At 48.1% G+C, this 14,184-nt stretch overlaps 1 protein-coding gene across 1 annotated transcript in view; it reads right to left on the minus strand.

The window, feature by feature from the left end:
* Window positions 1-14,184, minus strand: part of SLC4A5 (solute carrier family 4 (sodium bicarbonate cotransporter), member 5) — a 101,456-nt gene that overhangs the window by 24,658 nt on the left and 62,614 nt on the right. The window contains exons 12-16 of the mRNA XM_008590000.1: window positions 13,558-13,743; window positions 11,635-11,809; window positions 7,218-7,351; window positions 6,237-6,508; window positions 1,834-1,892 (exon numbers count right to left, since the gene is read on the minus strand). Coding sequence (XP_008588222.1) covers window positions 1,834-1,892; window positions 6,237-6,508; window positions 7,218-7,351; window positions 11,635-11,809; window positions 13,558-13,743 — 826 coding nt within the window. The remainder of the gene's footprint in view (window positions 1-1,833; window positions 1,893-6,236; window positions 6,509-7,217; window positions 7,352-11,634; window positions 11,810-13,557; window positions 13,744-14,184) is intronic.

The raw sequence follows: 14,184 nt of genomic DNA on the forward strand, positions 1-14,184 counted from the left end.
GTGTAGTAGTTTGTTATAATAATGGTCCCTAGTGAATCATGCCTCCCTGTGTCCACACTCCTCTACAATACGACACTGACCAGCCTCCCATCAAAGGTGAAGTCTATTTTTCCACTCTTTTGAATCTGGGCTGGCCCGTGACTTGAGGGACCAAGAGAGTGGGGAGGAAGTAACTTGGAGCAGGTTCCGGAGCAAGAGGCCTTGCCGCTTCTGCTCTCATCCCCTTGGAAGTCTGAGACCACTGCTCTGTGAAAAAGCTCAGGATGGAAAAAACCATGTGAAGAGACAGACCCAGCCATCCCAGCTGTTCCATCTGAGCCCAGCCCCCAGCAGACCTGCCAGCTAAATACAGCTACATGGCTGAGTCCAGGTTTGACCAGCAGAACAGCCAGCCAGCCTTCAGAATCATGAGAATTAGACTGTTGCTGCGTTAATCCAGTAAGTTTGATGGTTTGTCATGCAGCAACAGGTAACTGATATAATGGTAAGAAGGTCAGAAACCATTCTTTGTGGTGTGCAAGTGTCCCACACAGGACTGTCCTACATTCTGGGCCCCATTTACTGAATGCCAGCTGCACCCCTCAGTCACCAAAGTAACTTAAAATGCCCCCCGCAGGGTAGCATTCCTCTATTGCCCCTGGTCTGGTCCTGTGCCTCTTTCCCAGCTTGTCTCTTATGATTTCCCTGTTCAATCCCCCACCCTCACCTTGTCTTAGCTGGTTTAGTACACCGTCTCTGCACAGGTTTTGTGCTTTTCCTCTTTTGCCCTTCTGTCTATGCTGTTCCCTGAGCCTGGAATGTGCTTCTCTCTACAGAACCAACTTTTCCCCAACCTTGAAGACCAGCTCTCATTCTGCTTTCTCTATGAAGTTTTCCCTGGCCTCCCCAGCTTGCCTCCTTGCCAGCCTCCAAGGTTGGAAGTACACATTTGGCCTATATTAACGCATGGCATGCTGTGCTTGTGCCATTCCACAATGTTTCAGGTTCAGCTCCACAAGCATTTTAACAAGTTTGAGGATGGGGCCACATCGGTTTCTTAGATGTGTTTTTAGCCCTCAGTGCATACAGCACCTTGCACATAAAAGGTATTCAGAAATAGGGACTGACTGATTCTGTTCTTCCTCCCTAAAAATCCAATATTTGAGAAATCTTAGTTTAAACTGCCAACTGGAACGTGTGTAGGCAGAATAGTCAACTGACTGTGCAGGGGTAACTTAAGAAGCAGCCTCAGGGACACCAAAAGCCCACAAATCTCCCCTCCAGGCCTACCAGGTGCGACCCTTCACCTGGATTTGAACTTCCCACTGTTGGAACACCTTAGGCTGGGACGCCGGCTCCTGAAGCCACTGTTCATCATAATTGGGAAGGGCAGACCAGACCTGGGTGCCCTGGGGACTAAGGAGTGCAAAGGACAGATCAGGTTTACTGAGCCGGGGGAGAGCACTAACAAACTTTCTGGGGCTGGGGAGTGGCATTGTTGAGTGGGAATGGGGGGTCCTAGGTAGAAAGTAAAGGAAGAAAGTAGAAATACAGATGGGGAACCTTGTTTACAGCTTTATTTGTGCAGCCCTATTGACCACTCGTCACCTCTAACTCCCCTTCATTTGTGTGTATGCGTGTCTTACTTATGCACAGGCATTTAATAGGATGAGGCATGTTTTAAAATGGGATGTATATGCCTTTACAAAGCTCTGCAGGTGGCTCTGACGTGAGACTGGGGTTGACCTCAACAAGTCTGGGTTGCCATGAGTTGATCTCAGTTTCCCAACTCTTTTCTCACTTCCCCCACAAGCAAAAACACTTGAATGTCTGGCATAAGAGGAAAGGACTTACCAGTGAGGCGTTGGCGTTTGGTGCCAGTGGGACTGAAGCATTGATCACAGTTGTATTCACTGTGGATGAGCACAGGACATGGGGAAGGGTCAGCAGCTGCTGGGGTGGGAGCCAGCAACCCCCACCCTGCCGGGCCCCCACCCTTTGCCCATCTCCCTCCAGTGCCTTAGAGCCAAGGACTGGCTTCGTTGTGAGGGCAGCTCATCGCTCCTGGCCCCTCTTCACCTTCCGCACTTTGCCCCAGTGAGGGAAGGGTTTGTGGGAAGGAGCCCGGGCCACAGTTTTGACCGACCAGCTGAGCCAGGCTAGAATAGCTCTTGCTGATGATGAACAGCTGGTTTTAAAAACTGAAATATGGAATCTGGTGCTAAGACAAAGTGCTAAGACAAGTTGGGGAATAGTGTGCCTTGTGAATCCCTACTGACCCATTACTGTGCTGTTGAACTTAAACAACATTTTCAGGGAACTTATTGCTATGCCATACACTATGTCAAACCCTTCCACATTTTCATTTGTTAAGTTCCCAAATCTCTATGAAGTATCTCCATTTCACAGATGAGGTAACTGAGGCCCAGGCAGGCTGGCTCAGAGGCTATAAACCTCCCAGCTCTACACAGCATGCTTCCCCACCTCGTTCTCCTCCAGACACTTCCCTTCTCCCCTGCCCCTCTCCATTTGTGCTTTTAGTAAGCAGCTAGGCCTGTAAGAACTTGTTGGCTTTGATATTATCTTCTCTAATCTGCCCCTTGAATGCAAGCTGAGAAAAACTAAATCTGGGTCCAGGACCTGAAGGAGAATCAGGAACCCAAAGGTGCTGCTCTCAGCTGTTCACCCTGCACTCCCCTTCCCTGGCCTCAGTGTCCCTAACTTAAGTGGAGCATATGAGGGTCGCTGCAGGGGCCACAAGGAAAGGTGAGAAGAACCGTAATCCCCCTTTTTCATTTCCATGTGGCCCCTTTCACTCCCCTCTTCTCCTCTCTGTCTCGCCTCCTTTTCTCCTCCTGGTGCAGAGAGCTCATCATTCCCAGGGCCAGGCTCCCCAGGGAAGCGGCCACGCATGACGAGGGCAGGCACTGGAGGACTGCTGTTGTCCTCTCTCTCCCTCCTGAACCGCATGGGTGGAGGTGAGGGCCAAGTGCTCTTCACCTCCCTCCTCCAAGTGAAGCAGACTAAGTAGTTCCTCTGTAGCAGGCCTGGGGAGAGAAGGAGGAGGCCCAGCAGCCAGTTTTCAGGCAGTAAGTCTGAAATGCACTGTTAGCCCTGTTTGGCTGTCCACGGTTGGTTAGAAACCAGAGAGAAGAAGAGGTTCATCTTGATGCTTCCCCCCAACCTCCAACAAGCTGTCCACAGGGCTGGATGTGATCACAGGGCCCCTCTATGGTGCTCACATCTGGGGCAACTGGGGCTGGTGGCTAAGGAATTCAATTTTGACCCGGGGTGGAATATTCTTAGAAGCTCTACAAACTCACAGGTTTGTTAGGAATGTTCTGAAGAAAGCGTCACTTATTAGAAATCAGGAACATCTGCTGCCTTTCCTCACATCACTGACCAAGAGAACATGATACACAATTAACGACGGAGACAGAGAAGCTGGGCAAGGAGGCTGACTCAGGGCTGCCCCCTCAAAGGCTAGAGAACTCCTGGCTAATGCTCGAGCGTGGGGATCCAGATGTTTTTCCATTACTCAATGTTTCCAGACCAGACATTCCTCTGATGTCTTCTGCATAGGCTTATCAATGCTTTTATATCGAGAACTTTGTAGGGTTACCTGAAAACCACTTGAGAGGAAGATGGAAGAAATATAACAGAAAATTCCAGAAAGGGTCCAAGTATCAACTATTTCAAAATTCTAGTGTTTACAAAGTGGTACTCACTTGGGATTGAAAGCAGCCAAATCAGTACGTGCAGCATCCATAAATAGAATACAAATCAGTTACAATGAAAATAAAATTAAATATAAAAAGAGAGTGCCCCCAAACAAGCTTTTATGAGGAAGAGTGACAGAGTGATAGCATGCCATGGTCAGACTGGGTTTTGCAGTAAAACTACGAATGTGGAACAATTAGTAAGCAGGTGGCCCATGGACTGGGAAAGAAACCCTCCACAGTATGTTCTCCTCCCACCATCCACTCCTGCCAGTTTCCTAAATGTCTAGAACTTTCCTTTCCATATTCACAACTAACTTGTCCTGGTTCCAGTTCCTTTACTCTCTGTGAAGAAACTGAAAATCTAATCTTGATGGGGTTAGTGACTAATAATGGCTCAGGATTACTAATTAATAGTTCAATAGAGCAGTGGTTCTCAAACTTGAGAGTGCAATCAGAATCACCTGGAAAGATTGTTAATATATAGAGTTTCTGATCCAGCAGGTCCAGGGTGGGGTCCAAGAATTTGCATTTCTAACAAGTTCCCAGGTGCTGCTGATGCTGCTGGTCCGGGGATCACACTTTGACAACCATGACAATAGCATGACCCGAAAGAATGAGGTGACACCTGGCACCTGGACAAGGCCAGAGGGGAAGCTATTGGAGACAGGTGGTTTCATTACATCCCTCAAATCCTACCTTATATGTTCCTACAAGCCCTGTTCCTAGGGCACCCCTAGGTTTGTCTTCCCCTATGGATAGATGATTCTCAGAATAGCCAAAGCTCCTTGTATGACCCCCAAATCTGGACTGTTTCTAAAAGAGATGAAGGACATATGCTTCCAAAAGCCACAATTGTGGGAAATTTGTGTTTAATGCAAAGAATCCAGACTCTGGAAGGCACAAACAACAAACATGAGTGCCCTGGTGGGGCTTGACCCACAGAGGTGGGATTTGCTCTACGGCAGAATGCAAGGGCTTGCAGGTAGGATCTCCTCATACTCTGGGCAAGCAATGTGCTCTGGCTCAGGTCAAAGGGTAGCTGCAACTATCACTGGATTTTAATGGAGTAACTCAAAATTAATGATGGGAAGAAATGAAAGAAAAAAAATTAAGTATAGACTTCTTTACAAAATCAATGAGTGACAGAGGGAGAGGGGGTATAATCAAAACTACACTCCTTGAAGGCAGGACATATTTATTTTCCACAGAGCCTTGTCTAAAGTACGGCACACAATATATGTGCTGCAAATATTTTTGATTCACTTATGATCAATTTTTTATCCACAGTAATGTATTAAGGGGCAGAACAACCCAATATCTACTTATTTACTCTAACTCAATCTGTGTATAGATTTGAAAACCTCCAAGAATCCCATGAGACTGCCAGGGCCAGCTTTGATATCCTTCTCTTACAGCTAGGGAAACTGAGGTTCGGTGTGACCTGGAGTGGTCTCTGGACCTCAGTTTGCTCTCTGTGAGTCCAGCCTGGTGGTGCTTGGAGATGTGGAGATGGATCTCCTGCTTCTGCTCCATAGCATTCTGGCCACTCCAGGCACATCTCATAAAGGCTTTTAGGGGCATGATTATAACTGTGAAGGAGGCCAGGAATTCAGACTCCGTGGGAAGCCCTAGCTATACAGATGATGGTTTTTTGGCCAGAAAATAACTGCACAGTAATAGCACTGAGTATTATCAGGCTGACCAGTTGACTGAGCCTCTCACCCAGTGCAGGGTCCTTTTTATAACACCCATGGCAGATGGACATCTACAGAGTGTCCAAAGAGCCTGCTCTCAACCAAGGGGGCTGATACTTCCCGTGGTGGTGACTCCCACCATGGCAAGTTCTTCCCTGAATTCAGCCAGCATCTGGCTCCCTGGGGCTTCTGATCCTCATTCCTCATTCTGTTCTCCTGTAGTTACAGAGGGTGAATGCGCCCCCTCTGTGACATGACAGTCCTTCTCTCATACCTCTCATATCCCTAAGAGGCTGAATAACCCAAGTTCTCCAACTGTTCTTCAAATGGCATGGTTGGCAGGCCCTCCACCCTGGGTGTGTTCCCATTGGCAGGGGTGTTCAACCCTCTGGCGTGGTCTCTCCTCACTAGGCATGGGACCAAACTGGCAGCAGTGTATTGGGGAGAGCTCATCATATCATATGCTGGAGCTAGGAGAGACTTACAGCACCATCAGGTCTACCTCTGGCCTAGAGCAGGAACCCCTGGGCAGCATTCCTGACATCACATCACCCCACACTGAGGCAAAGCATGCCTTATTCCTTCTTGGGGTATCCCAGCACCCTCTTGATTGTAACGCTCAGCACTAGTATTGTGACTTTTATTAGAACTACTGTCCCCTTGATTTCCTTCCAAAAACTAGGTTCAAGACCCAGCATTTGCTTCCTTGGAATAAAAAACCCTTAGCTGAACAGCCACTCCTAAGCAGGCTCACTCTCCTGCATTTGAGTAGAGAGCTGTGGTGGTTGGGGAGAGTGGGTAGGTGGGTGGGGGCCCAGAGCACATCTGGGTTACCAGTTACCTGTATCAGGGGCGACACACTCGCATTTGTAGGTGGTGATGGAGTCGGGCTTGAAGTCCATGTTGATGGGGTAGTACTTGAAGGCACCGATCATCTTCTTGATGGCATCATAGATAAATATGAAGCTGATGAGGGTGGAAAAGCCCTCCTCGGTAAAGCGGGTGATATACTTGATGATGAAGCTGGCATCTGTTGCCACCAGGATAAGGCACTGGACGGCTGAGTGGAGGCCAATCCAGAGGCGGAACTCCATGTAGTCCAGGCCATTACCTCTGGAAGGCAGAGGAAGGCAAGGGGCCTCCAGCACAGGGCTCCTGGCTGGGCTCAGCTCCCCTGACCCATCCTGAGTGACTCATCTGCCCCTCCTGTGGCACAGATGCCCTTCTGGGGACTGTAAGAGGATTGGGGACAGGGAGAATTCCTGAGTGGGACTGTCTGCTCTTTGAGAATTATGGGAAAGGGCCTCAAGGGGGCGATAGGAAGGTGTTGAGACATCTCGGTGCTCACACAGTTGGTAACAGACACCCACAGTGAATGAAAAATAGTGAATTTCAGAATAAAAGGGCTGGAACAGACCTTACAAATGGTCTAGTCCAAACTCTCAGGTTGTAAATGGGGCAACTGAGCCTGGGGTGGTGACAGGAGCTGCCCAGGCCTGGTGCGGCCATCTGACCTCTAGCTCAAAACTTTTTATACACTACACTGACTTTCAAGTCATAACTGCTCCTGAGTAGAATGGTGTGAATTTTGTCTTATCTTGCCTGGATTTCTCCCTATGCTGTGCCAATATGCAAGAAGACGGCTTAAAGGCAGGCAGCTGGTGGGAGTCAGGAGGGACCACTTGGCAGCCCACCCCTTAGCTAAAGGTGGCTTTGGCACCTCCCTGCCCCTGCCTCCCCCCTGGGCCTGTCCCCCTGCCCTGGCCTCGGCACACCTCCCCAAGTGTGAAAGCAGGTACTGGGGGCCACCAGGGGCACCTACTTGCTGAAGTCAAAGAGGAGTTTTTCAAAGATGAGGATGGGCCCCGTGCTGCTGAGGATGATGAGAGGCTGTCCCGAGAAGAGGCAGAATAAGGAGCCAGCCATGGCAGTGCCCAGGAAGCTCTCCATCACTCCCTGGGGGCACAAGGAGTGTCAGAATCAGCAGAGGCAGGAGGAGCGGCCTATCCACACAGCTGTAACCCAGCTGTCCCTCCAAGGGCCCAGGCCAGTGTTCATCCATTGTTCTGGGCCTTGTCCTCCCCAAATTCTGCTCCCCATTTTCTACCCAACCACTTGCCACTGTCCTGTCTCTAATTCCACTTATATAAATGACTTCCTTTAGGCACCCTAGGGCTTAGAAAACAGTAGATGTGCTTGTGCCTGTGTCCATTCTACTCCCAGGGAACAGCCCATTCATACAATTACTCATTCATTCAAAGATCTATTTAGTACTTTTAGAGGTCAGATCATTCATTCATTCAAATCCCATTAAGTGCCTGTTATTACCAGGCACTGTACCAGGCATTGGGGACCTATCGATGAACAACATAATACATCCTCAATCTAGTGGAAGAAACAGAGAAGTAACCAGGCAATTTCCATATAGCAGAGTTTCTCAACCTTGGCACTACTGACATTTTGGGCTAGGTAATTCTTTGTGGTGGGGGGGTCTGTCCTGTGTATTGTAGGATGTTTAGTAGCATCCCTGGCCTCTACCCACTAGATGCCCAGAGCAACTCCTCTTCCAGTTATAGCAAGCAAAACTGTCTCTTGATATTTCCAAATGTATCCTGGAGTCAAAATTGTCCCTGGTTGACTGCCACTGCCAAGGAGTGTGATAAACTGGGATAGGTTCAGGGTGCCACAGGAACACACAATAGGAGTGAAGAGGTGGTCAGGAAGGCTTTCCCAGAAGCAGTCACGTGAAAGCCGAGACCCAAAAAATGAGCAGAGAATTGGCCAAGAGAATAGGGTGAAGTAGAATGACAAGAAAGAGTGCCTCAGGAAGAGGGAACAGTGTATACAAAGGCCACAGTTGAAAGGGAGCACTTTGAAGAACTGAAAGATGATCAGGATTGATGGAAAACGTAATGTAGAATGGGTGGGTAGGGCAGGAATGCTGAAAAAGGGAATGCTGGGAGATGTGTCTTAAGAGGTGCTATGGACTGATTGAATTGTGTCCCCCAAAGACCATATATTAGAAGATTAATTCCCACTGTAACTGTTGAGTGTGGGAAATCCTATTATGGTAATTGAAAGATGAAGCCTTGAAGAGGTGATTAGATTGTAGGACCATGCCATGATGAATGAATTAGCAATAGTGGTCAGGGGTGTGGTTCTAAGGGCTTTAAAAAGAGAGCACCTGAGAGTCTATGTCTTCCTGCTCCATGCTCTCTCTTCTGCCATGAGAGACCCCTGAGTCACTCTCACCACTATCAAGGCATTCACCAACTGTGTTCCCTGGACCTTGGACTTTACAGCCTCTGAAACTGTAAGCAATAAGTTTTGTTTTCTTACAAATTACCTAGTTCTGTGTATTTTGTTTTAAGCAATAGAAATGGACTAACACAGAAAACTGGCACCAGGGAAGTGGGGTGTTGCTTATAACAAATAGTTGAACATGTGGAAATGGCTTTGGAACTCAGTGTTGAAGAGAGGCTGGAGGAGTTTGGAGGAATAGAAAAAGGAGGAGGCTAGAAAAAGCCTTGGGTGAAAATTTGGAAGACAAGAAAACCAGGGAAAGTTTGGAATGTTTTAGAGACTGGTTAAGTGGTGGCAACCAGAATGCTGACAGAAATATGGACTGTAAAGACCACTCTAAGGAGGTCTCCGATGTAAATGAGAAAGGACTTATTGGAAACTGGAGCAAAGATCACCCTTATATGAAAAGGCAAGGAATTTGGCTGCTTTCTGTCATGCCCAAAAGTATTATGAAATGTGGAACTTGAAGTTGCTAACCAGGGTATTCAGTGTAAGAAACTGCAAAGCAGCAAAACACTCAAGAAGCTGCATGGCTACTTGCAACAGCCTACACTGAGTTATGGCAGAACAGGCATGACATAAAGCCAGAATATGTAATTAAAAGGGAAGCAGAGCATAAAGATTTGGAAAATTTGCAGCCTGGCCATGTGGTAGAGAAGCAGGGAGCATTTTCAGGAGAAAAATGCAATGGTGCTAAGAAAATTAGTACAAAAGAAAGGGATTATCAAGAGAAGGACAAAAAGGTACTGAAGGCATTGTGGAAGCCTTTGGGGTCAACCCTTCCATTTCTGGACCAGAGGCCTAGGCGGTCTTGGGGAACACGCCTGAGGCACCTTCCACAGGCTCATTGCCCAGGGATACCACAGGAAGCTGATCCAGCACCAGCACTCTGCTGCTTTGACTGCTCCAGCTGTGGCTAAATTGGCCCCAGGTGTGGCTGGACCCACAGCTTTGGAAAATACAAGCCAGAATCCTTGGCAGCGTCCACGTGGTGTTAGGTCTGCAGGCTTGTAGAATGCCAGAGCTGTGGAGGCTAGGGAGCCTCCACCCTGATTTCAACGGATGTATGAAAAGCCTGAGGGCCCAGGAAGAGATCTGTCACAGGGGTGGAGTAACTGCAAACAGCCTTCGCTAGAGCAATGCCAAGCGGAACAGTGGATTCAGAGTTGCAGCAGAAAAACTCCATCAGCACCTTGCCTAGTGGAGCTGTGAGAGCGGGACTGCCATGGAGACCTCAGACCTGTAGAGCTACCAGTGTGCAACACCAGCCTGGGAGAGTTAAAGCATGGCTGGAAACCAGGAAAGCCATAGAAGCAGGGCTGCCCAAGGACTTGAGGTATCAACCCCTGCACAAGCACGCAGAGGGCATTGAAAATGGAGTCAAGGTACAAGATTCTTCAGCTTTAAGATCTGATGCCTGCCCTGCTGGATTTTGGACTTGTTTGGAGCCTGTTTCTCCTTGCTTCTGGCCTTTTCTTCCCTTTTCAAACTGGAATATGTAGCTTTGCTTGTCCCACCATTGTATCTTGGCAGTAGATAACTTGTTTTGATTTCACAGATGGGACTTCGAACCTTGGACTTTTGAGTTGAAATAAGTTAAGACTTTGGGGATGGAATGAATGTATTTACCTATGAGAAGGACATGAACTTTGGGGGCCAGGGGCAGATTGCTGTGGATTGATTGAATTGTGTCCCCCAAAGTTCATATATTAGAAGCTTAATTCCCACTGTAACTGTTGAGTATGGGAAATCCTATTATGGTACTTGAAAGATGGGGCCTTGAAAAGGTGATTAGGTTGTAGGACAATGCCATAGTGAATGGATTAGTAATGGTGGTCAGGCGTGTGGTTCTGAGGGCTTTAAAAGGAGAGTATGTGAGAGTCTCTCTCTGCTCTGCCATTCTGCCATGTGAGACACCTGGGTCACTGTCGCCACGGCCAAGGCCTTCACCAGCAGTGTTCCCTGGACTTTGGACTTCCCAGCCTCTGAAACTGTAAGCAGTAAATTTTGTTTTCTTACAAATTACCCAGTTCTATGTATTTTGTTATAAGCAATAGAAACAGACTAATACAAGAGACAAGTAGGGACATGTAATGAGGGCCACATGGAGAAACTGGAATCTATGAGTCAAGGATTATGTCTACTTTCTGGTGCGGACAACTGGAAGAATCATGGTGTCACTTGTTTTGTTGAGGAAGGCCTGGGAGCAGCAGGTCAGGAGGGACGATAATGGATGCAAAGTCAGCTATGTGAGTTGGGGGAATCCCAAGGAGCAGCCATGTAGGCATGTCCAGGAGGCAGCTGGACATTGAACCTGAAGCTCAGGAGAGAGGTGTGGGCTGGCAATAGGTATTTATCTCAATTTATCCGTGAAAATGGGTCTTCACCTTGGTTCTCTAAGCTTTCCAATGGTTCTATCCTGAAGGCCCTCATTGGAGAAGACCCTTGCCTAGGAGACAGGCTGGGGTTTCTACTAAGCTGATATTTTCCCAGGGAGGCCTGTGTTGTTGTTACGGTAACAGCTTACCATCTTTCTAAAAATGTCTTAACTCCAAGCTAAGAATTCAAGGTTGGTTAAAAGAAAAAAAAAAAAGTATGGGGAGAAGGCCACAGTTAGCAACTCAATTAATTTTGTTGATTAAATTCATTTAAATATCAGTGGGAAAAGTACCAAATAACAAAGTACAGGATTCCCCATAAAAGTTTGACCTATTTACAGCTTTGAGTCTTTAGTAATGCTGTTTAGCTTCAGGTCTTTTAATACTGTCAGATTATTACTTTTTTTTTTAAGGGTAAAGGATTACAAAAAGTGATGGATTGAACCTGGATGGTAAATAAAACCGTGGCATTGGGATTACAGGATGAAGCTCGTTATAACCACCCGGTGGCAGCAGAGCTTACTGAAGTTTGCACTCATATCCCCAGTTCACACACACCTGATAATTGTCGGTGGCATCTCCCAGAAGCCCACCAAAGGTGATTGCATTGGTGATACAGCCGAGGTAGATGAAAAGGATGGCAGAAATGGACTGAATGTGGAAGCCATCAAAGAAGTCACTCGGGAACCAGGGCAGCTTCCTCTTGACATCCAGTCGCAGTCCACCGAAGAACCTGCTCGGGACAGACCCAGGGTCTGCTTTCATACCATAAACATGAGTCTGGGATGAGGAAGGGAATTTGACTAGGGGTGGATGGGGAAAAAAATTCTCTCCACCAGAATGGTTAGGACCAGGGATAAATTCTTGCAATACTGAAACTTTGTGGTCAGCACCATCCCTACTGGGAAAGGTGGACATACACAGCCTGTTTGGGAGAAGAAAGGTGTGATGGGAATATGTCCTGGGGTAGCCCTAACATGCCACGTGGAATGGAAGTCCTGGGGTCCGCAAATGGTGGTCCTCCTTATGTCCCTGATCATCTGCAGGGCTCCTGTGCTCGATAAACACAGATGTGTCCAACTTAGGAGATAGTGTCATCGCAAATTACAATACAGATTAAGGACAGATTCTAAACCTTATAAGTGATGGCTTCACTCTCTGGAACAACTAAGTGGGGAATTTTAGGTTTAGGGACAGTGCTTATTGGGGATGCTATTGCCCGTAGCTCTTATGCAGTCCTTAGCATGAAGCAGGGTTTCTCAACCTCGCTACTATGAATATTTCAGACCAGGTAATCCTTTGTTGTGAGGTGGCTGTCCTGTGCAGGATGGCTGTCCTTGTAGGATGTTTAGCAGCATCCTCACCTCTACCCACTAGATTCCAATAGCATCTCCCCTCCAATTCTGACAAACAAAAATGTCTCTGGATATTGCAAAATCCTCTGGGCAGAGGGGGTAGGGGGTAGGGGGCCAGCGTAAGAGGGGAGGGTTGCTTCCCCTTGAGAACCACTGTTATAGAGCCAAGGACATATAAACATGACTCCATTTTCAAAGCCATGATTTACACAACTTTGCAGGGCTATGTCCTTTCGTAAATCTTTATCAACCCAAATTACTCCAAGAGCTGGCAAATTCTCCAGACCAGAAGAATTTTCTCTTGTTTCCTAGGAAGGAAGGAAGGAAGGAAGGAAGGAAGGAAGGAAGGAAGGAAGGAAGGAAGGAGGGAAGGAGGGAAGGAGGGAGGGAGGGAGGGAGGGAGGGAGGAAAAGTTTTTAAATAGGTAAGTTTTTAAGTTAAAAAAAAAAGTACTATTATGAGTTGAATTGTGTTCCCTCAAAATACATACTAAAATCCTAAACCCTAGTACTTGTGAATGTGGACTTATTTGGAAATAGGGTCTTTGCAGATGTAATCATGTTAAGATGAAGCCACTAGGGTGGGCCCTAATTCAATAGGACTGATGTCCTTATAAGAAGAGGAAAATGCCATGTAAAGGCAGAGACACACACAGGTGATGACAGAGGGAGAGACTGCAGTGATGCAAGCCGGGGGACATCAAGGATGTGGGCCACCACCAGAAGCCAGGAGGAGGCAAGGGCGGATTCCACCCAGAGTCTCAGAGGGAGCATGGCCCTGCGGGACGCCTTAAACTCCTGGCCTCCAGAACCCTGCGAGAATGACTTTCTGTTTTAAGCTGCTTAGTTTGCAGTACTGTGTTATGGCAGCCCTAGGAAATGAATACAAGTACCAAAGGGACTCTGGAGAAAAGTTTGGGTTCTTCCACTCCTGTGTCGGCTCTTGGCAACCCTTTTTGGGGATCCAGGAAGGGTTTCGAGGGCACAGGAGGGAAAGAGGGCAATGGTCAGACCCCAAGGTCCAGGAGTGGACGCTACAGGCGGCCGGGGGAAGGTCCCAGAAGGGTGGGTGAGAAGGAGAGAAGTCTAAAGGACAGCAGGGTCACTGTCAGGCCCGGGGCGGGCACCTTCCTGTCCAGATGAGTTCCTCCCCGATTTCGTGCACCGCCGGCATCTCTCCGTCGTCGCCGCTGCTGGCTCCGCTGGCCCCGCCGCCACCCGCCCCACCTCCTCCGCCGCCTCCAGCAGCTCCGCCGCCTCCTCCCACAGAGCCGTTCATCTGGCCTAGCTCGGCCAGGGAGAACACGGATTTCCTGGAAGGAAAGGGAAGGGAGACCTGGGAGAGTGGAGCCCCCCATCCTGGGAAGGGCCCAGCCCCTCCAGGACTGTCCCAGAGTTCCTCTCACCTCCCCAACAAAAAGGATAGAGTATCTTAAAAGACAGAAAACATGCAGAAACTGATCTAACAACACCCACATGCAGGTTACTCAGATTTTACAAACGTTCACATTTAGTCATATTTGCTCCCAATTTTTTTTTTTTTTTTGTCCTTTTTGAGACCGGCTGCACCGCGCTCAGCTAGTGAACGCTGTGAGCGCAATGGTCATCCCTATATAGGATCCAAACCTGCGGTGGGAGCGCTGCTGTGCTCCCAGCGCCGCACTCTCCTGAGTGCGCCAGGGGCTCGGCCCTGCTCCCAATTTTTTAAAAAGAGAAAGAAAATGATACCAACAGAGTTGAAGACCCCCTTGTCC

This window comes from Galeopterus variegatus, unplaced genomic scaffold (genome assembly GCF_000696425.1).
Source record: "Galeopterus variegatus unplaced genomic scaffold, G_variegatus-3.0.2 Scaffold5799, whole genome shotgun sequence".
NCBI classification, from domain to species: domain Eukaryota; kingdom Metazoa; phylum Chordata; class Mammalia; order Dermoptera; family Cynocephalidae; genus Galeopterus; species Galeopterus variegatus.